Below are 20546 nucleotides of genomic sequence, written 5' to 3'. Positions count from 1 at the left end.
ATAAAACCTCTAATATTACAGTCCAGAGATAATCACCATGATTTTGTTGCATATTCTTCTCAATTTTCTCTCTGCTTATTCTAAGGTGTATCTGGATTTTGATATCGTGAAGCTTATATAATTTGGGGTTTTGCCTTAATTAAAATAATAAAAATTCAAAAGTAAATATTAGCAGGAGCTAAGGAGTAACCTCTGATTCCTTGGTTCTTTGAACCAGTCTTTACAGTAGTTTGTGAGTCTGAGAAATAAGAAGTCTCTCAACAGTGCAATTGTCTCTATATACATTCAATATTCCAAAGAGCAGATTGGCTTCGGTCTTACTTAATTTTTAAATGCTGAGATCAATCACCATCTTTTCTCTGTAGATGCATCAGTGATGCATTAAAAATGGCTGCAAATTTGTTGTCACTCCTTGCGTAGAGAGGTAGATTCCATTTCTCCTGGACTTGGATCTGGGCTGTCCCTGTAACCTATCCTGATCAATAGAATGCAGCAGAAGTGGTGTTGAGTACAAGACTGGGTCTTAAGACATCTTTTGCTTCTGCTTTCGCTGCTTGGAATGCTCTGTCTTGGAAGTCAGCCACCTGAGAGTGCCATGCTGTTCAGAGGCCCACGTTAGCCACAGACAGAAATGGTGTGAGGGGGAGCCTCAAGGTACCAGCTCTGTGCATGAAGCCTTTGGGACCTTCCAGTACAGCCCAGTCAGCGGCTGAGGTGAGAATAGCCCGTGAGAAGTGTGGCCTCTGTAGAAAGGTCATGCAAGATTCCAAGCACAGCAGCCAGAGCCAGTAGCAAGTTATGATCCCTGTAGCAGGAGACATGACTGGGGCGTCTTCAGACCCATCAGAGTAATATGTCCAAGTTTCCAAATCAAAATGGTTAGAAGATAACATTGAGAATTCTCACTGCTGTCCCTGTCTATGTTCACCCTATAGGTAATCATCTTAATTACATTTTGTTTATCTTTCCAGTGTTTTTTATGCTAATACCAGCAATAAAAACATGTGTTTATATACAGACATTTTTACTCACAAATATAAAATATTTCCATCCCTATTTCTAACTTAAAAGGTAGCAAACTACCCACTATATATACTGCAACTGGTTTTTATATGTAATAATATGTCCTGGAGCTCTTTCCATATTAATATACAGAGAGCTTTCTTATTCTTTATTCAAATGTCTACTATTCTATGGTTTCTTTGTGCAGTTACTTATAGATGGATATTTGGGTTGATTCTCATTTCTATTCCAAACATTGCCTTTAGGAAATGACTTTGTATATACACAGATCATACAAGTGCAGAATTGTTGTAGAATGGATACCCAGAAGAATTTATAATTTGGATAGAAACTGTAAGATTCCCCTTTTTGGATATTGAAACAATTTTCATTTCCATCAGCAATGTAAAACAGTGTCCACCACTCTGTAATCTTGCCTGTAGAATATACGGTCAAACTTGTGAACTTTTGCCAAGCTGATAGACTAGAAATGATTTCTCAATGTACTTTCAATTGCATTTTTCTTACTATGATTAAAGTAGAGTATCTTTTCATAGCTTTATATGCTATTTTTTTTTTTTCTGTGAATTGTTTGTTCATATCCTTTGTCTTTTTCCTCTCAAGGTCTCTTTATATATTTGGGAGATTAGCTACATACATTTGGTTCTTCAAATGAATTTTTATATTTTTATATTTTTAATTTTTTAAATCAATTTAGGTTTTTCTACTGTATTGTGTGCGGTCTGGATCCAATTTGATTTTTTTCCAAATGGCCATCCATTTGTCTCAACCTATTAAGAAGTCCATCTTTAACCTACATAACTCCCATACAGTCTTTTTTTTTTTTAGCTTTCTGTTCTGTAGATGATCAGTTTATTCAAGAATCAATACCATACTTTCTCCACTTCTTTTTGGGGATTTCTTTGTCTGGTTTTTTTGTGTGTTAAATCCTTTTAAACTGTTTTGGAACTGTGCTTTCTATTTTAATTGTTGTAGCCTTCATTCCTAATCTTTAACATATTATTCAATATTTCTATGTTTTCCTAAGACTCAAAAGAGAGTATCACAAGATGATGCGTGTGGGAGTCTAGAGTCAAAATGCCATCTGTGGCATTGCCCTTAGACAATTTACTTAATTCTAATGCCGTAATTTCCTCAACTTCACAAAGAAGATAATAACAACTTTAATAATAATAATGGTAACAAATTATATTAATAATATTGTTAATAATAATTTTAATAAAATAATAATCAATGTTTTTATGAGCAGTAAATGAATTATTAAAGTGCTCATAACTGGCACATAATAAATCCTGAATAAATATTAGCTAGTATTAATAACTGTTGATAATGTTAATTAATAAAGATATAATATTATTATATAATTAATAAATATATTAGTTTCCTGTTGCTGCTGTAACAAATTAGTACAAACAGTGACTTAAAACAACATAATTATCTTATAGTTCTGGAAGTCAGAAGTCTCCCAGGGCTAAAATCAAGGTGTTAGCTGGGCTGCCATCCTTATGGAGGCTCTAGGGGAGTGTCTTGCCTTTCATTGCCTTTTCATTGCATTTAAAACTTAATCAGTTGACCTCACAAAAGAAGCACTATAAAGGTCCGAAAATGTAGTCTAGTTCTTGGTAGCTTCAGGAAACTATCGGTGTTCACCTTGAAGTGACTTTTCTTGTCATTTTATACTCAGTGAGCACCTCTGTCATATGAGATCAGAATGTTTGGGGGTGAGTGGGAGCCAGGTATGCTGGTGGGGAAGAATGTTTGTGGACCACTGGTGAAAGCAACATGTAAGTTCTAAAAGAGAGGAGAAAGCCTTTATTTTTTTCCTGAAGCTATAGTAGAAAAAGTATTGGACTGGAAATCAGATGCTTTGTAATATGGTCTAAGCTAACAGTACCAAGCTTGGAACCTTAGATAAGTGACTTAATTTTGCTTAGTCTCAAGTTGTTTTATTTATTTTTTTTTAATCTCTATAAGAAAGGTAGTAATAAAATCAATATTTAATTTGAAGATGGAGTTGTTCTTTTGAACCATGACATGTCCTTGGATATTAAAATGTACTTTATTTTATCCTCATGAATTGTACAGCTTGCGAAGGCAATAATAGAGTATTGTTAGGAAAATGCTCAGCCAAATATGCTGTGGTCTTTGATATCTTCTGAGGTTCAGTTCAAGTCTCGAAGTATAGCTGAGCAGCACTAGACCCTATCTGATATGGGAAGTTCCACATGGTAAAAGTCTCCAAGGAACAGAAAAGAGGACAGACATTAAAATTTATCTGCTTTTCTTCTGTAAATAAGTAAATCATATTTTGAGCAACTAAAAAAGTTCAAGTTCCTATAATATAACCCAAATGGGAAATTCCTTATATAAATAAGTAAGCAATTTAAGGGAAACAAAATAGAACTCTGTGTAACGTTTCTGTATTTTTTAAAATCTATTTTACTGGAGATAAAACAAACAAAAAACAAATAAAAAAGTGTTTTATTTCTAGTCTTAAAGTAATTCTTAAGAGTAATTCTCAATCTCCTTAGGGAAATGCAGACTTTTAACTATTGGAGAAAATAGAAACAAAGTAGTAGAGTTACTTTAAAAAAAAATTATGGTTATTTATGATTAAAAATATGTACAAACAAATTTATTTATATAATCCATAGTTTTTGAGAAAAATTGGTAGGCTTTCATATATTATTGCAAAGAATTAAGATCATTTAACTTTAGCACTGTAAGCAAGTATAAATTAAATGAACCCTATCAGATTTTTTGGCACATTATGTAGCATTCCTTATACCATTTATTTATAGGATTATAAAGACACAACACACAAGTATTAAGTCCAATATAAACTGATTCATGATATAAAATGTCCTATTTAATTTATGCCCTTGGTGAGGGTAACAAGAAGGAAAAGGCTTCTTTAGCCCTTCAGCCTATGACACACTTCCGTGCTGGTAGTTCCTTCCATCTTCTGGAGCACCTCTATTTTGTTACAATGTTATTTGCTTACAGCTTGGAATCTCTCTAAGCAGAGTGTCTACTGACCATGACCAGGAATCACATCACTGCCCATACACTGAGCAGCCTCCGCCCAGTTGAGAACCATCCATTATCCTCACTAAGAAACTAGGTTAGTGGTCCTTACCATTAGTGCCTCCTTCTGATGGCATCCAGCACATGACTACTTGACAGGAGTGATGCCCACCTGAGTTCAAGACTTTGGTCAAGTTCCACTTGACTTAGCCCATAATGCCCCCTAGGTCACGTCAAATCCCCCCTGAGACAAATATGAAAAATTAGAGGGGTGGCATTGGGGTACAAGAGAAAGTTTCTCCTGATAGAACCAGCCCATTATCACTCCCAAATAGAGGCAGTGTTAAAATATCCCTTCTTATACAATTCATAATCCCTTTAAGGAAGTGATCATCATTTAAGCTATTGAACTATTGAAATGCACATTTATCAATTATGAACATCATGACTTTATAACTCAGTACAAAAGTTCAATATAATTATTATGAACTTTATTTAAATGGTGATTGTCCCAAGTTCTATAGTTTCTTGTTCCTTTTTGTCTTCAGTGAAAGTGAACAAGAAAAGGAAGTTCTGATGTTTAGCTCTTTAGAGTAAGATACATGCGTCATCATCTGGTGGGGTAACATTCCTCTGGAGATGCTGGACCTCACTGTGAAGTCTTTTGCTTTCAGCTTGGTATTTCTGCGTGAGCTTTTCAGCCTCTTCCTAAAGTGTGATAAATAAAACCAGAGAGCTTAGCGAAAAGTAATGTCCAGATCACTGGGCTAAAAACAGCTCAAATCATTGACTTTTCCTTATTTATTTTAATCAATCAGTAACAAAAGACATTCCCTGAATTCCTCCTTTCTGTTCATGTCCATTTTTTCTCTCATTTGTGGCTTCCTACTTGTATAATTCTCCCATATCTCTTTCTCTAGCTGTAGAATCATCATCATTTTTCAATCCCTGACATATTTCTGTCCCAAGAATTACATCCTGAGGCCCCTTCCCCCTTCCTTCTTGGGCAATTTGAATCACTTCTTGATTTCAGTTCTCATTTATACACAGAGAAATGTCAAATCTAGTTCTATGAGAGGCTAATAAAACAACTGGATGTCTGGGTGACAGCCACGATCAGGTGAGGAGTCTGAGCCTTAGATAAGGGAGTTTGTTCCAGATCTCCACAGTTATGGGGCAGAAGTAGAAGGAAAAAGTGAGGAGATCAGGAACCTCAGGTTGAGCATCCTGCCCTTCAGTGCATGGCTGTAATCTCAATAATGTCTTGAAGCAGTACCTGGAAAACTGGGACCTACAAGTAGACTAACCACCCTGGAGAAGGGCTAGGGTGCCCTCTGTCTCATAGGGGTGCTCACATAAGAATTTCATCCCAGATTTGCAGAAATAAAAACATTGCAGATCCCACTCACTGGAAAGGTAGTTTTGATAACTTGCCAGCCTGTGTGATATTGGCATTTAGTTATCTCTTTGGAACCTAATTTTTCTAATCAGAAAAATGGGAACATAATGGTTTTGCATCTCAGTGAACAGATTAGATGAGAGAAAGCACATGCAAAGTGCTTTGTACAGTGCTTGGTAAATAGGAACTACTGCTTATTGAGTGATGATAATAATAAAGGACTGGATGAAACAAACTCTGCAAGTTAAAGGCCTTCAGAACCAGCGACAATTAAGGCAAGGACAGGAGCATAGACACAGCATTATAAAATTAATTTAACAAGGTAATCTATGACCAAAGGAAAAGACTGCTTAGAGCAATTAACAAGAGAACAAAAAAGACTAATTACTGTGGGTTAGACATGTCCTTGGATTTTATTTAACAAATTGCAGCATTTATTCTGTGCCAAGCTATTTGTAGTTTCTACACACAAGTATTGACTCACTTAATTATCAAAATAGCCCTACAAAATAGGTATTATTACCATCTCCGTTTTCCACAAGTGGAAACTAAGGCATAGAGGAGATAGATAACTTGCCCAAACCACGTATTTAGTAAGAGGTGGAGCTGGGATGCTTACCCGGGCTGTCTGACTCCAGAGCCCTTGCCCTGAGCCACAGTAGTATGCTGCCTCTCCCCCTTTATCACTGCTTCATGCTCTCATCAGCATAGAGAGGGGAGATATGATTACAATCCTGAGATGAAATAATTGATGCATACCTGGAGCCGACGTTCCTGGGCCCTCCGATACTCTGCCAGCTGGTATGCTCTGTTCATCTCCATTTGTCTCACTTGTTCCTGATGGAGTCTCTCCCTCTCCTCCATCATTCGTTGGTTCCTCCTTTGAATTGCCTCCAACCTCTGTGCTTGAGCCTTTGCAGCCTCTGCCTTCACAAGTGCCACTGAGAAAGAAGAAAATGACAAACCTCTTTAGGATTTAAGTGCCCCTTCCTTCTGCCTCCCACTCTCCTTTGTTGCTGTTACTTCATAGAGAAAGTTCCCGGGGGGCCATTTTTCCCTTCCAGGTAAGGGTATTGCAGCTGAGAGTACATGCCCTACTCAGATACATCCTGAGGAGCTAAGAATAATCTTTGCCATTCTTGCTCTAGTTTAGTGATCCCAGGTGAACCAAGCTAAGTTAATTTAAAATGTGCAGCAATTTCTATCTTGCTTCTCTTCCATTTCCTTCTCACCTTCCATCTCTATTTCCTTCATTGTGAGAGCCAGGTCTGTCTCTAGGATGGTATTACTCACAGTCTCCTTGGATTGTAAATATTTCTGCAGAGCTTCCTCAGCCTAGAAACCCCCAAAACACGCAGTTAGAAGTAGGAAATGGTGATTAGGAATGTTGTAAACCTCTTTATTTCTTTTTCTTCCCAGCATCTTTTCCTCCCTGGAAGTGCACAGCCTGCACTTAGTGGAACTTCAGTCAAGCCTCGTCTGTCACCGAGGTGGGCACAAGCTCTGGGCTGGCCAATCAGAGCACCCAGGGCCACTAGATGCAAAGGATTTGGGTACACGTGGGAAAATACTGCAAATTGGGTGTTTAAATACTGATATGGAAGCTGGGAGAGATGCTGTCTCTCCCCTGAGATTGAGGGCAGAAAGAACTAGTTAAGCTTGGAGCTGTTGGTGTCATCTTTGCTGCTATGTGGGCTGAGCCTGCCTGAGAATGAAGCCAACAGTGAGGAAAACAGAACAGAAAACGGAAGTGGTGTTGGAAAGAAAGAAGAAAGGGGGGAAATGGATGACATTTAAATTCCTGAATGTAGCTATACTTGTCACTAAATTTAAACGTTTTGCTTTTAGTTTATGTAAGCCAATGAATTACCATTTTTTCTTAAGTTATTTTCAATTATTGAGATTCAGTCCTATGTAACCAAAAAAGTCCCTTTGTTACAGTGAACGTCAATGGTTGCAATAAAAGTCTGGTGATTATGGTGACAGTTCAATTTAATTCCACAGCTATCATTGGAATATAAATACTTTCTTCCTTTCTTCAATGGTTTTCGAAAGAAGCCTCACAACAATTTCCCAGAATTAATACATAAAGTAGGGATACCTGAATTCCTTTCCCGGGCTCCCGATAGTACATTGCCTTCAGCTCTTCTGTCTTCTTAATGAAGAGATGATGCCCCCCTGGCTTTGAATAAACTCCCCGCTTCACAGCTTTTTCTAGGGGACCGAAAATATCCCGAAGTAAAGCTGAGCAACGATCCGATGATGCCTCCAAGTTCTGTTTACAAAAATCATCCTGTTTTGCTTCTAGCAGAGTCTTCAAAGGGACAAGGCCGATGGAAAAGATGATAGCAACACTTCAGTATCTCTAGAAATGATTCTCAAAAAGAATCTCTATATTTTTTCTAGAAACTACAGGACTACAAGTAAGACTATATCCTTTCAAACAAACCTAGAAAAGTTCCAAGGATGATACACTGTAGAAAAACGACCTTATTTTTGTGTTTCAAATCTCCTGAAACCTCTTTCTCTTACTATTTCTGCTTTAGATGTGATCTTCAGACTACAGGTCTCTAGCCTCATACCCTAATATTAAATGCAACCTATCGTTTTACAACCATTCTTGGTTTCAGTATTATACTGGCCCTGGGATTTCCAATAAGTAGGTGAAATGGAATAATTGGCTAGAATGATATGAGTGCATGCTTTTAAAATGAAGACATAATCTTTTTGTAAATCCACTTGGCACTTCCGTATGCTTGATTAATAAAAAAGGAAAGTTTATTAATACTTCATGAATACAATTTTTTAAGGAACAAGAGCACTTTTGAAAAATTAGTCCGTGGGTGTAACATGGTAAGGTGAGTTGTGTGTGTAAGTTTCAGAATTTATAGGTCTCAGAGTAGTCACATGTTAGTTTGTTTGTTTTCAAATAACAGTGAAAGCTTCGTCACATAAGTGATAGTCATTATTTTCCAGTCTGGTAAAAATTGCTTTTCTTAATTAAGTCCTTTTGCCTTTCATGAGAGTACTTTGAGCCAGATCTGATGGCTTAGCGGTTAAAGTTCAGCACATTGCACTTCAGTGGCCTGGCCCGGTTCCCAGGTGTGGAACCACACCACTCATCTGTCAGTAGCCAGAAGAACTTACAACTATACACAACTATGTACTGGAGCTTTGAGGGGGTGGGGGGAGGAAGAAAAGAGGAGGAAGATTGGCAACAGATGACAGTTTAAGGCGAAACTTCCCTTGCAAAAAAAAAAAAAGGAAGAATACTTTGCCTTTTATTGCCTGTAAGCCCCATGAACTAGAGCAAAACAAAATTAATTACCTCTAATTTTTTCTGAAAACTTTGGTCCACATCCTTGAAAGAGTTCTTCATGAAGACTTTGATGGCTTCTTTCTCACTGGCCCTGTGCAGGTCTAGCAGCTCCTGGAGGGTTTCCGTGGGCAGCTGCACCTTCTGGCTCATCTGCTGGTCATAATGAGCCATGGCCTTTTGCACTGCTGCTGAGTTCTTAATCTGGGCCAAGGCCAAGACTGAGTTCTCCATGCAGGGCAGAGCCCCACTGTTGATGGCACTGACATAGGTCAGCACCAAGCTCTCTAGTCCTTCACAGGGGAAAGAGATGCTTGTATTATTTGCAGAGAAATAGGGCATGTTCTTAACTTGGCGATTCTGAGAATGTTACTGTAACAATGCATTGCCTGAACTTTTCCAGCATTCTGCACACTGTTCAAGTGACCCAAATAAGTTCCCTGGGGAAATTGTGTGACCAAGAAACCAGACCTTTCTTTCTTTGGGAAAAGAAATATTCAAAGGGGAAATCTCATGATCTATGTGATCATCCACATTTTATCCTTTTCCCATTGAGAAATGAGGAAATGGTTATATAGAGTTATGCATATTCATTTGATTAGAATGCTATAGGCCTTTTGCCTCCTCATTCTTCTCCTTCTTTCCCTCTTCCTCGGGTTTCTATTCCCTTCAGAATTCCCTCTTCTCTTCCCTTCAGTATGTTAAGCTGGTAAGAGTGTTACCCTCCTCCTCTGAAAAAGCAAAAGTGAGCAAATTAGACCAGGTGGCCTTTCCCGCTTGTTGGAACTTTCCTGTCAGTCTTCCTCGTCCTTCGCAACTTTTGTTTGCACTCAACTTCCCTCTAGAGTGTAGCAATAATTTACAGAGTTCTGAGACATAGATTCTTTAGGAAAACCTGGACCAAGAAATCTGCTTAGATTTCTTTTAGGATTCTAAACAACTTGGGCTTCTGTCTGTTTAATATTTGTATCAAGTAAACTCCATTTCTACAGAGAATGTATTGTCTTCCCTATCTTGTGCCTATCAAAAATTGTGACACATAATAAGTATTCACTGTACTAGTGGAACAAATGCTGCCAACCCATGTGGGTTAGTCTAATTCAACAATGGGCCACTTATGGGTAGAAATTCTTTAACTTGACCTTTTCTTCAGGTTATATTCCTGTTTTATCCTACTTTGGAGGCATTACTAAAAAAGCAGTAGAAATATTTTTAATATCCACTGGAATTTAATAAATATGATACATATGATTTTCTTGGTAGTAACTGACTATGTATTTTCAACATTGACATTGGAAGGAGAAACTTAGAACAGTGCCCTATTCTTTATGGTAAATTGAAGGAAAATCTTTAACAAGGTACTCACGAGGTCCATTGACCTTAATGCCTCCGGAAAGAGTTTTAGTCTTGGAATGCTTGAAGATGTATGAACAGAATTCTGCCACTTGTTGCACGAAGTCAGGATCCAGCTCATCATTACGTAGTGTCTCAAGATGGGCAAGCTTCTTCCGGTGAGTGGGCAAGTCAAAAATAAAACATTTCTTTGTTGGAAAGAATTTCTGTATACACTGCCGGGGCAAATTGAAATTTTGGACACTTGGATCGGTGCCTAGGGAAAGAAAAATTGGATTTATTTAGTATAGGATTAACATTCATTTTAATCTATTTCCCATGAATAATTGTGCTTTCCACCCGATGGTATTTATTTCAATATATCTTCACAAACCCTAAGCAAAAAGTTAAAAGGTAACCAATCAGAGAAAGGAAAAAGGAAAAGTAATTTACTCCAAGAACAGGGGAGTAATACAATTTAATATTGAATCTATTAATTCACTTTAAATTAATAGTATTAATTATTTATTTGGTACTTTAGCCAGATGAATAAATATAGGAAACTATAAATTTAACCACCAACACACGAGATAATTTCTTGTGTTACTTTTCTCCCTCTTTCCAAAACTGAAGGGCCTGTTACCTTGCTTTTGCCTCAGTGAATTCTCCAGGTATTCATCTGTTGTGATGAGTTGCCCATCTGCTTCCAAGGCTAGGTAGAAATCTCTCAGAGTCCACACCAAATCTGGACAGAAGCTCACAAAGTCAGCTGCATCTTCAATCCCACCAAGATCAGGTGAGGATATTGTCCTGAGCAGATTTGACAGTTCTGTCGCATAGCTGAGATGCAGTTAAGGAAAACTGGTGGAAATAGGACTGCATCTAAGCCCATATTTAATTCCATGCCTCCCTATACCTTTATGTTCCCTTTGGGTTATAACCAATTCCTCATTTCATCAGTAAATATAAGGACTTTTTTTTCTTGTACTTGTAATGTTTATCATGTTTTTATTTTTGTGTTTGATTCACAGACTCATAAACACAGCTGAGGAATAGAGGAGTTCTCTCTGGCTTTGGTGCCACCCTGGACCACAAAAGGATACTGCAGTAGGTCGATAGCCCTCTGGTCAATTTTGTTCATGGTATTATATACAAAGGTACTGCTCAGTAGTATTGCCAGTGCAAAGATCTGGGTATCATTCATCTTGTCACCCTAGAAGTCAGGACACACTTAAGTCATTTGTCATGGCATTCTCAGATAAGCAGTCATTAAAAATAGGCTCCTGACTTACAAATGTTAAAGAAGACAAACAAAAATGATTGTGAGAAACATGAACTTTAAATAGAATAGTTCTGTCATTAGCACTGATAATTTTATATGGAACTATGTGTTGTTAACTCACCAGTCCCTCTTATAACTATTTAGGTATTTGCAAAATGGATAGTCAAAGTTAGTGGGGTAACCAGAATACTTAAAATCAAAAATTTCAATTGTGTAAAACAAACGTGGCCTTTGTTTTATATCTGCCCATTTAATCGAGTAGTTATTATACACAGGTCAGTTCACATTACTGATCTTATCTAAACTCAAAACAATGCTATGAGAAAGTTTTATAACTACTATCTCCATGTCACAGATGAGGAAACTAGAGCACAAATTGAGGTTGCCCATTTTGAACTGGTGACAAATCAAAAGCAAAATGACAACATAAAACAAAATGGAAGTTCAAGGGAAAGATCCTTTGGTGTGCTAGAGCCAGCTCATACCAGCTCACAAGAGCTGATTGTGTACATCTATTCTGAACCCTGAGTTTAGTGAGGTCACTTTGGTAGCTTGGGATCAGCTGTGATGGGAGTGTTTAGAAAATGGGCAAGTGCTACAAATCAAGGTGTTACCCTGACCCGTAGACTGATTGTTAAACATTTACCAGCATAGAAGTGGAAAAAGCCTGTATATCTACTGTTCAAACGATTAGCTAGATAAGACCAAAGGGAAAAGAAAAGATCTGGGGAGATTTACTCTTGCTTGTCAAAGTCAGAGAACTTCCAGTGCCAGAACCCTGATTTGAATGCAAGTTTCTTTGACCCAGAGCCTACTGCTAATCACTATTCTCTGCAGCATCAGACTTGTAACAGTAATTTTATTTGCACCATCTTTCTGCATTTTGGTTAACTACACATCAATCAAACGTGTAGCCTAGTTCCACATAAGTGCGGTCTGCCAATTATGATCTAGCTTTTAAATATATTTTTCTCACTTCAAGTTTCCAAACCTTGACTAATAAAAATAGACAGGGGAAAAAAAAAAAAGATATACGCTGGTCAAATGGAATTACCATGAAAAACAAATTTCCCTGTGTAAAGAATGTTCAGAGGTGGGGAGGTTAATCAAAAAAGGAATCCTTGTTCCTGACCTTCTCTACATCTCCGAGTCCCTCGGTGTCAAGAAGGACTAGAGTGTGGTTTGACTTCTTGGGATGAGGCACACACCACATCCAGATTCCCTTGGTGTGAGACTGCACTGTGGATCCAATAGAGAAGCCTGCAAGGGGGAGTGGAGAGGTTGCAATAGAGCAGGGCATCTGGAAATTGGAGACTTTCTTGACAATTGAGCTAGGGTTTAAGGAAAGCAAGATGAAGAGACGGCAGAAAGTATAACCAGTATCGATCTGAATTACAATAGAGGAATGGGGAAAATGAGAATATCAAGTACTGTAAGTTGGAAGTTTGATGTTTTTTTTAATAGTAACATCATGCTACTAAAATTTGAATATTTTTAATTATATGTATATATAAATTATTTCACTGAAGTCTTACTCCTTATGATTGGAAAATATTATGCTTTTTCCAAAAAGATACTAAGAAAATAAAAAAGAGATGACATGTCAGGCACAGACCTCTGCTCTTTATCTCCCAGAAGATAATTAGCTAGCTGTGGCCCAAACATTAGCTTTCAATATTCCTCCCCATCTTCCAACTTTGTCTATTAGCATCGCCATACTCAATGTCAGCAGTGCGAGTGCACAGAGGGGACTCGGCAGAGCTTTGCTGGTGCCACTCACCCTTTTTCTTCCCAGCCAGCTTGTTCATCAGGTAGGACTTGCCTGTGCGGTAGAGGCCCACGATAGCCACCACCACAATAGGCTGTGAAATGGCAGACAGGATCTTCAGAGCTTTCGGATTAGCCACTAGTCGCCCTTTAGTGTTCTCAATGAGGCACAGGGGTTCTGGCATGCGGATCTCTGAGGCCATGTCCAGGGTGTGACCTTGTCTGCAAGAGAAGAGATGGGATGGACTGGAATTTCCAGTCTTCAAGCAGAGAAAGTCATTTTGCTTCCTGAACCTGGATACATACTACTCCTTAGCATGACCTAAGTTTCTGAAGAAAGTAAAAAACAAAACAAAACAAAACGATAGTGAAGAGAGTCATAGTAAAATAAGTCCTAAGCCCTTCAGGGGTCTACTGTAAGATACCCCACTGGTTCTTAAATATTTGGTGGCCATATAGAAAACCATTTCCTGAGTGCTGGTTTAAATCTGACTCTTCTCCATTGGTTTTTGGCTTACATATGTTTCTTAGTTTTTACCTTCCTAAATCCCCAAATTGAATCTTTATGACTGCTATTAATTATTTTACACTTATTGCTTTTACTCCATATTAACTTGCTTTTCTCTAATTGAGGGCTAGCAAAAAATCCACCATCTGCTTGACTTGTTCTTTCACTGAAATCTTACAATGAAAAGGTCTGGATTCCCTTACCAGCCAGCTATAAAAACTCCTTTTTTTAAATTGTAAAAACCCTTTCTCCCCCCTTACTCATAGCCAATACCCTGGAGATCATCCAGGTGACCAAAAATAAAAACAGAAACTGCTTGGGAGCAGATAATAGGAGATCCATTGCAAATGGCATAGCACCAGGGCATGGGAGCCAGGAAATGCCCGGTCCAAGCCAGATCCAGAGAGAGGGGATTCCAGGTGATTTTACAGACTCAAACGCCAAGTCTCTTTTTAGTCTAATCCACTTCTAATGCAATATTGGCACTTTATATTTGTAGAGTTCTGGTTGACTGATTTGTATATAGCAGAGGTCATAATCATTTTTAGATTAGAAAGATATGGAGACCTGGCAGTGATATCTACAACAATTAACTTGAAAAACAGAAGATACACAACCCAAATCTATTTGCAGTTATTGGGGGCTTACAAGCTCTTGTGCTTTGAAATGTCACTCATGGGAGAGCGAACTTATTTGCCTGAATTTTCATACCTCCTAACGAATGACATTAGAGCTGTGTATCTGTATTAACAAAAGTATAGTCATCCCTCGATATCTGCTGAGGGTTGGTTCCAGGACCCCAGAGCATACCAAAATCCACAGATCCTCACCGCCCTTAGTCAGCCCTCGGTATCTGCACGTTCAGCTTGTGCAGTTGGTTGAATCCTCGGACTCAGAACCCATGGATTTGGAAGGCCAACTTTATTTTACACATTGTCCCCAAATGTTATCTGGGTAACATCTTTAGTGCTTTTAGGAGAGCCCAATCTCCAAAACACCTTTGCAGATTCAGTGTATTTGAGCCCCATCTGTAACTGCTGCTCTGCCATTCATAACTCAGCCTGTGACGTTTGCACTGAGATGCATTCGCCCCAACTGTTAGAGCCCCATAAATTTTTGTAAATAAAAACAATGCAAGAACACATCAAAACACAAACACAGATATACATTTAGGCTTTGAAGTCAGGTAGATCTGATTTCCAATCTCAGCCCTGCAACTGGCTATCTGTATGACCTCGGCATTTCGCTCAACACTCTACGCCTGTTTTCGAGAAAATGGAAGTAAATAAATATTTATTTACATCAGTATAAACGCTAGTTTAAAAAAGAGAGGGAGAGCTACAGCAGAGGAAAAAAAGATGTAGACAAGGAAAATGCCAAGAAATATAGGAGAAAAGAGTCAGAAGTGCTAGTGATGGGGTCTCTAGAAAAAAAATCTGTTTTCAGCCATACAATTCTAGTTGGGTCTTGTGTTATTTTTGTTGTTGTTTTTTGCTTTTGTTTTGTTTTGTGATGTTTTTGGTTTGAGTTTGGAGGAAGAAGAGAAGGTTCTTCTTAAGGAAATCAATGGAAATCAAACAAGAAGGAAATGCATGAAGCATGTGCCGTGATAAGAAATTCAAAGGAGAGAATTCCAGGGAGTAAACAAAGTTGCTGGACAATATTGAGGGGTCAAGTTGGGCAACTGTTGAATTAAGTGATTCTCAGTAGCAGAGGCAATAGACTAGTAGAAACAGAATCCAACACAACAGGCTTTAAGGAATGAGGAGGTGCCAAGCAATCAAAAACTAATTAACTCAGGGCTATTTCTAAAGAAAGAAATCCATCTTCAAACAAAGTACAAAACTATGACTAAAACTATATAGCTGTTTTGGGCCGGCCCTGTGGCTTAGCGGTTAAGTGCGCACGCTGCACTACTGGTGGCGCGGGTTCGGATCCTGGGGGTGCACAGACACACCGCTTCTCTGGCCATGCTGAGGCCGCGTCCCACATACAGCAACTAGAAGGATGTGCGACTATGACACACAACTATCTACTGGGGCTTTGGGGAAAAAAAAAGGAGGAGGATTGGCAATAGATGTTAGCTCAGAGCCCGTCTTCCTCAGCAAAAGAGGAGGATTAGCACCGATATTAGCTCAGGGCTGATCTTCCTCACAAAAAAAAAAAAAAAACTATATAGCTGTTTTCATGAAACCTTGTCATTGTTCATTCTAGGTTTCAACTTTTTTCTTTTTTTGCCCTTAACAATGTAAGCACGTTATTTACATTGCATCTCATTCGTTGCTCTTTCTCAAGAAAATAATACAGTCATAGTTCTTAAAATTTTCAGGTTGTAGTTTAATTTTTTGTGTGTGTATGTGTGAAGAAGATCAGCCCTGAGCTAACATCCATGCCAATCCTCCTCTTTTTGCTGAGGAAGACCGGCTCTGAACTAACATCTATTGCCAATCCTCCTCCTTGTTTTTCCCCCTTTTCCTCCCCAAAGCCCCAGTAGATAGTTGTATGTCATAGCTGCACATCCTTCTAGTTGCTGTATGTGGGACGCCGCCTCAGCATGGCCAGACAAGCGGTGGGTGGGTGCGCACCCGGGATCCGAACCCGGGCCGCCAGTAGCTGAGCGCGCACACTCAACCAATAAGCCACGGGGCCAGCCCCCAGGCTGCAGTTTAAACTAACTTAATCAGGTTTTATCAAAGAGAAAGGTAACTTAGGTGGCACTTATGATCCCTATAGATCACAGGGTGGCAAAGGAAGGAAAACAGTGTTAAGACATTTCAAACTCTCAGTTTAGTCTCCACACATGCTTGTGTCTAATTCAGCAGTAAGCAAATGTCGCTGGTGCTTAATGAATTCTGCTGCCCATCTGACAACACCACAATTTACTTTTTAACGAGGTCTGATATTCTACATCAGGCTCAGCTGCATCCTATCACGGATAGACTGTTTTTGAAAGCATCCTGACATTTGCAAATCTTTCTCCACCCTTGCCCCAATCTTACCTTAACTATAAAACCAGTGGCAGAGATCTTTTAGAGCTGGTAAGAAAGCTGCGTGGATGAGAACTTGATGCGAGTTCCACCTCTGCCCCTTACTTTAGCTGTGTTCCCTTCTGACGTGTTTCTTCCTTACTCATCCTGGGTGTATTCCTTTTCTCTCTCCCAGAGGGTGGAGGATTAGAAATGAAACACAAACCGAAAGTGGAAGAGGTTTTCAAAACTTCACTACAGAAAACTGAAACTGCAAACGGCTCTACAGGGAATTTCCTGAGCGTTGGCTGGATGTATTTGGCCTGATTTCTCTGAAACTGCATGTTGTTAGTCAAACTGAACTTTAAGATTGTTTGTAACATTTTTTTTCTGTTCCAAACTGTCCTCGGGCCTGTGAGAAACCATACTAAGTCCACAGTTACAGTGAATACAACTCTCAAGTATGTCTGAATTATGTGAATATACCATTTTTGTTTGTTTGTTTTTAAGCAAGCAGCCATCCTATGAAATTCAAGTCATCTCTTGTGCTTAGCATTTAGGGGTTTTGATAGAATTTTCTCCGATAAAACTTGAGTTTGACGCAGAATAAAATGTTGTATAACTTCGACACAAAAAACAAATAACTTCCTAAATAGATAAACCAAATGCTGAAAAATTTTAAAGAACTTAAAAAATGATCAGTCATAAATGGTCAACGGGTTTTTGTAACTGCATCTTTTATTAGTTAGGCAAATATTCAAACCAAACACTTTGAATACTTACCATAGTGCAGTGTTTAAAAAGAAGCAAGCAAGAAAGAACCAAAAGCACCATAATCCCTATGAGGAGATTTCAGTCTAGATAAATGCAATCTACTGCCTCCCCCACCCCACATCCCAAATCCCATCCTCCCAAACCATGTAAATATTTATTTGGTTTTTCTTCCCTATTTTCAACCATTGTCTAGCGGGCTTGGACCATGTTTTCCAGAGTTTCATGACTTAGCTCTATCTACAACTATCAACCACCCAAGATATTAATAATAGAAATTTCTCTGTATTATTGAGAGATAATTGACATATAACGTTGTATTAGTTTTAGGTGTAGAACGTAATGATTTCATCTATGTATCGTGTGTACTGTGAAGTGATTACCACAGTTAGTTTAGTTAACATCTATCATCACACATAGTTACACATTTTTTTTTTTCTTGTGATGAGGACTTTTAAGATCCACTCTCACAGCAACTTGCAAATATGCAATACAATACTATTAACAATAGTTACATCCCTTGGATTTATTTATCTTATAACTAGAAGTTTGTACCTTTTGACCACCTTCACACATTTTCACCCATCCCCCACCCCCACCCCTGGCGCCCACCAATCTGTTGTCTATGAGTATGATTTTGGTTTTTTGTTTGATTTTCTTTTTCTTTTTTAGATTCCACATATAAGTGAAATTATATGATATTCGTCTTTCTCTGTCTGACTTATTTCACTAAGCATAATGCCCTTAAGATCCATACATATTGTTGTAAATGGCAGCATTTTCTTTTTTATGGCTGAGTAATATTCCATTGTGTATATATACCACAAATTATTTATCCATTCATCTATCAGTGGATCTTAGGTTATTAACATGTCTTGGCTATTATAAATAATGCATAGGGGTACAGATATATTTTAAAGATAGTATTTTCATTTTCTTTAGATAAATACCCACAGGTGGAATTGCTGAATCATATGGTAGTTCTGTTTTTAATTTTTTGAGGAACCTCCATACTGTTTTCCATAGTGGCTGCACCAATTGATATTCCCGCCAACAGTGCACAAGAGTTCCCTTTTCTCCACATCCTTGCCAAGACTTGTTATTTCTTATCTTTTGATAAGAGCCATTCTGACTGGTGTGAGGTAATATCTCATTGTGGTTTTGATTTGCATTTCCTTAATGATTTATGATGTTGAATATCTTTAAGTGTACCTGTTGGCTGTTTGTATAACTTCTTTGGAAAAATGTCTATTCAGATCATCTGTCTCTTTTTAATTGGATTTTTTGTCTATTGAGATATATGAGTTCTTTATGTATTTTGGATATTAACCCCTTATCAGATATACAATTTGCAAATATTTTTTTCCCATTCAGCAGGTTGCCTTTTCACTTTGTTGATGGTTTCCTTTGCTGTACAGAAGCTTTTAGTTTGATATAGTCTCACTTGTTTATTTTTGCTTTTGTAGCCTTTGCTTTTTGTGTCAAATCCAAAAAATCATCAGCAAGACTGATGTCTAGAACCTTACTCCCCATGTTTCCTTCTAGGAGTTTTATGATTTCGTATCTTATGTTCAAGTCTGTAATCCATTTTGGGTTGATTTTTGTGTATGGTGTAAGATGGTGGTCCGGTTTCATTCTTTTGCATGTGGCTGTATAGCTTTCCCAACACCATTTATTGAGAAGACTATCCTTTCCCCATTGTATATTCTTGGCTCCTTTGTCATAAATTAATTGACCATATTCATATGAATTTATTTCTGGGCTATCTATTTTGTTCCATTGATCTATGTGTCTGTCTTTATGACAATACCATACTGTTTTGATTCTATAGCTTTGTAATTAGTTTGAAATCAGGAAAAATAATGCCTCCAGCTTTGTTCTTCTTTCTCAAGATTACTTTGGCCATTTGGGGTCTTCTGTGGTTCCATAGAAATTTTAAGATTGTTTATTCTATTTCCATGAAAAATGTCATTGGAATTTTAATAAGGACTGCATTGAATCTGTAGATTGCTTTGAGTAGTATGGACACTTTAACAATATTAATTCTTCCAATCCATGAGCAGGAAATATTTTTCCATCTGTTGTATGTTCTTCAATTTTTTTCAACAGTATCTTATAGTTTTCAGTTTATAGGCATTTCACCCCCTTGGTTAAACCTATTCCTAAGTATTTTATTCTTTTTAATGCAATTGTAAATGGGATTGTTTTCTTAATTCCTCTTTCTGATAGTTCATTATTAGTGTATAGAAATACAACTGATTTTTGTATATTGATTTTGTGTCCTGCCACTTTACTGAACTCGTTCCTTAGTTCTAACAGTTTTTTGCTGGAGTCTTCAAGGATTTTCTATATATAATATGCCACCTAAAAATAGACACAGTTTTACTTCTTCCTTTCTGATTTGGATACATTTTATTTCTTTTTCTTGCCTAATTGCTCTGGCTAGGACTTCCACTACTATGTTTAATAAAAGTGGCTAGAGTGGGCATTCATGTCTTATTCCTGATCTTAGAGGAAAAGCTTTCAGTTTTTCACAACTGAGTATGATGTTAGCTGTGGGCTTGTCATATATGGCCTTTATTATGTTGAGTGGGTATGTTTCTTCTGTACCCACTTTGTTGAGAGTTTTATCATAAATGGATGTTGAATTTTGTCAAATGCTTTTTCTGTGTCTATTAAGATGATTATATGATGTTTATCTTTCATTTTGTTAATGTGGTGTATCACATTGATTGATTTGAAGACATTGAACCATCCTAGCATCCCAGAAATAAATCCCAGTTGATAATGGTGAATGATCCTTTTAATGTATTGTTGAATTTGGATAGTAATATTTTGTCGAGCATTTTTACATCTATGTTCATCAAAGATTTTGGCCTCTAAGTTTCTTTTCTTGTCGTGTCCTTGTCTGGTTTGGTATCAGGGTAATACTAGCCTTGTAAAATGAGTTTAGAATTGTTTCCTCTTCTTTTAATTTTGGAAAAGTTTGAGAAGGATTGGTATTAATTCTTTTTCAAATGTTTGGTAGAATTCATCAGTGAAGACATCTGGTTCTGGACTTTTGTTTGTTGGGAGATTTTCTTTACTGATTCAATCTCCTTCCAAGTAATTGATCTGTTCAGATTTTCTATTTTTTCATAATTCATCTTGGTAGG

At 37.7% G+C, this 20546-nt stretch overlaps 1 protein-coding gene and 1 long non-coding RNA gene across 5 annotated transcripts in view; one reads left to right on the top strand and one right to left on the bottom strand.

Annotated features, from left to right (window-relative positions):
- Positions 1–3521: 3521 nt before the first annotated feature.
- LOC101398413 (guanylate-binding protein 1) overlaps positions 3522–20546 on the bottom strand; it is a 68575-nt gene continuing 51550 nt past the window's right edge. The window contains exons 1-11 of one of the 4 annotated variants that reach the window (XM_004443802.3): positions 16654–16808; positions 13160–13368; positions 12512–12639; positions 11201–11310; positions 10741–10937; positions 10132–10374; positions 8778–9058; positions 7551–7763; positions 6682–6784; positions 6209–6390; positions 3522–4758 (exon numbers count right to left, since the gene is read on the bottom strand). In XM_004443802.3, the coding sequence (XP_004443859.1) occupies positions 4639–4758; positions 6209–6390; positions 6682–6784; positions 7551–7763; positions 8778–9058; positions 10132–10374; positions 10741–10937; positions 11201–11310; positions 12512–12639; positions 13160–13349 (1767 nt within the window). In that variant the 5' untranslated portion in view covers positions 13350–13368; positions 16654–16808 and the 3' untranslated portion in view covers positions 3522–4638. Of the gene's footprint in view, positions 4759–6208; positions 6391–6681; positions 6785–7550; positions 7764–8777; positions 9059–10131; positions 10375–10740; positions 10938–11200; positions 11311–12511; positions 12640–13159; positions 13369–16653; positions 16809–20546 lie in introns of those variants that run through there. The other 3 variants (XM_087447894.1, XM_087447883.1, XM_087447900.1) reach the window with 3 other exon arrangements.
- LOC147918056 (uncharacterized) lies at positions 10138–18528 on the top strand. The gene is made up of 4 exons (XR_015556111.1): positions 10138–10276; positions 10731–10893; positions 11129–11204; positions 16817–18528. It is a non-coding gene; the product is annotated as an uncharacterized LOC147918056 (long non-coding RNA).

This window comes from Ceratotherium simum, chromosome 2, assembly GCF_057802395.1.
Source record: "Ceratotherium simum simum isolate JZ-2026a chromosome 2, ASM5780239v1, whole genome shotgun sequence".
Lineage (NCBI taxonomy): Eukaryota > Metazoa > Chordata > Mammalia > Perissodactyla > Rhinocerotidae > Ceratotherium > Ceratotherium simum.
This window is presented reverse-complemented; position numbering and strand designations above follow the sequence as displayed.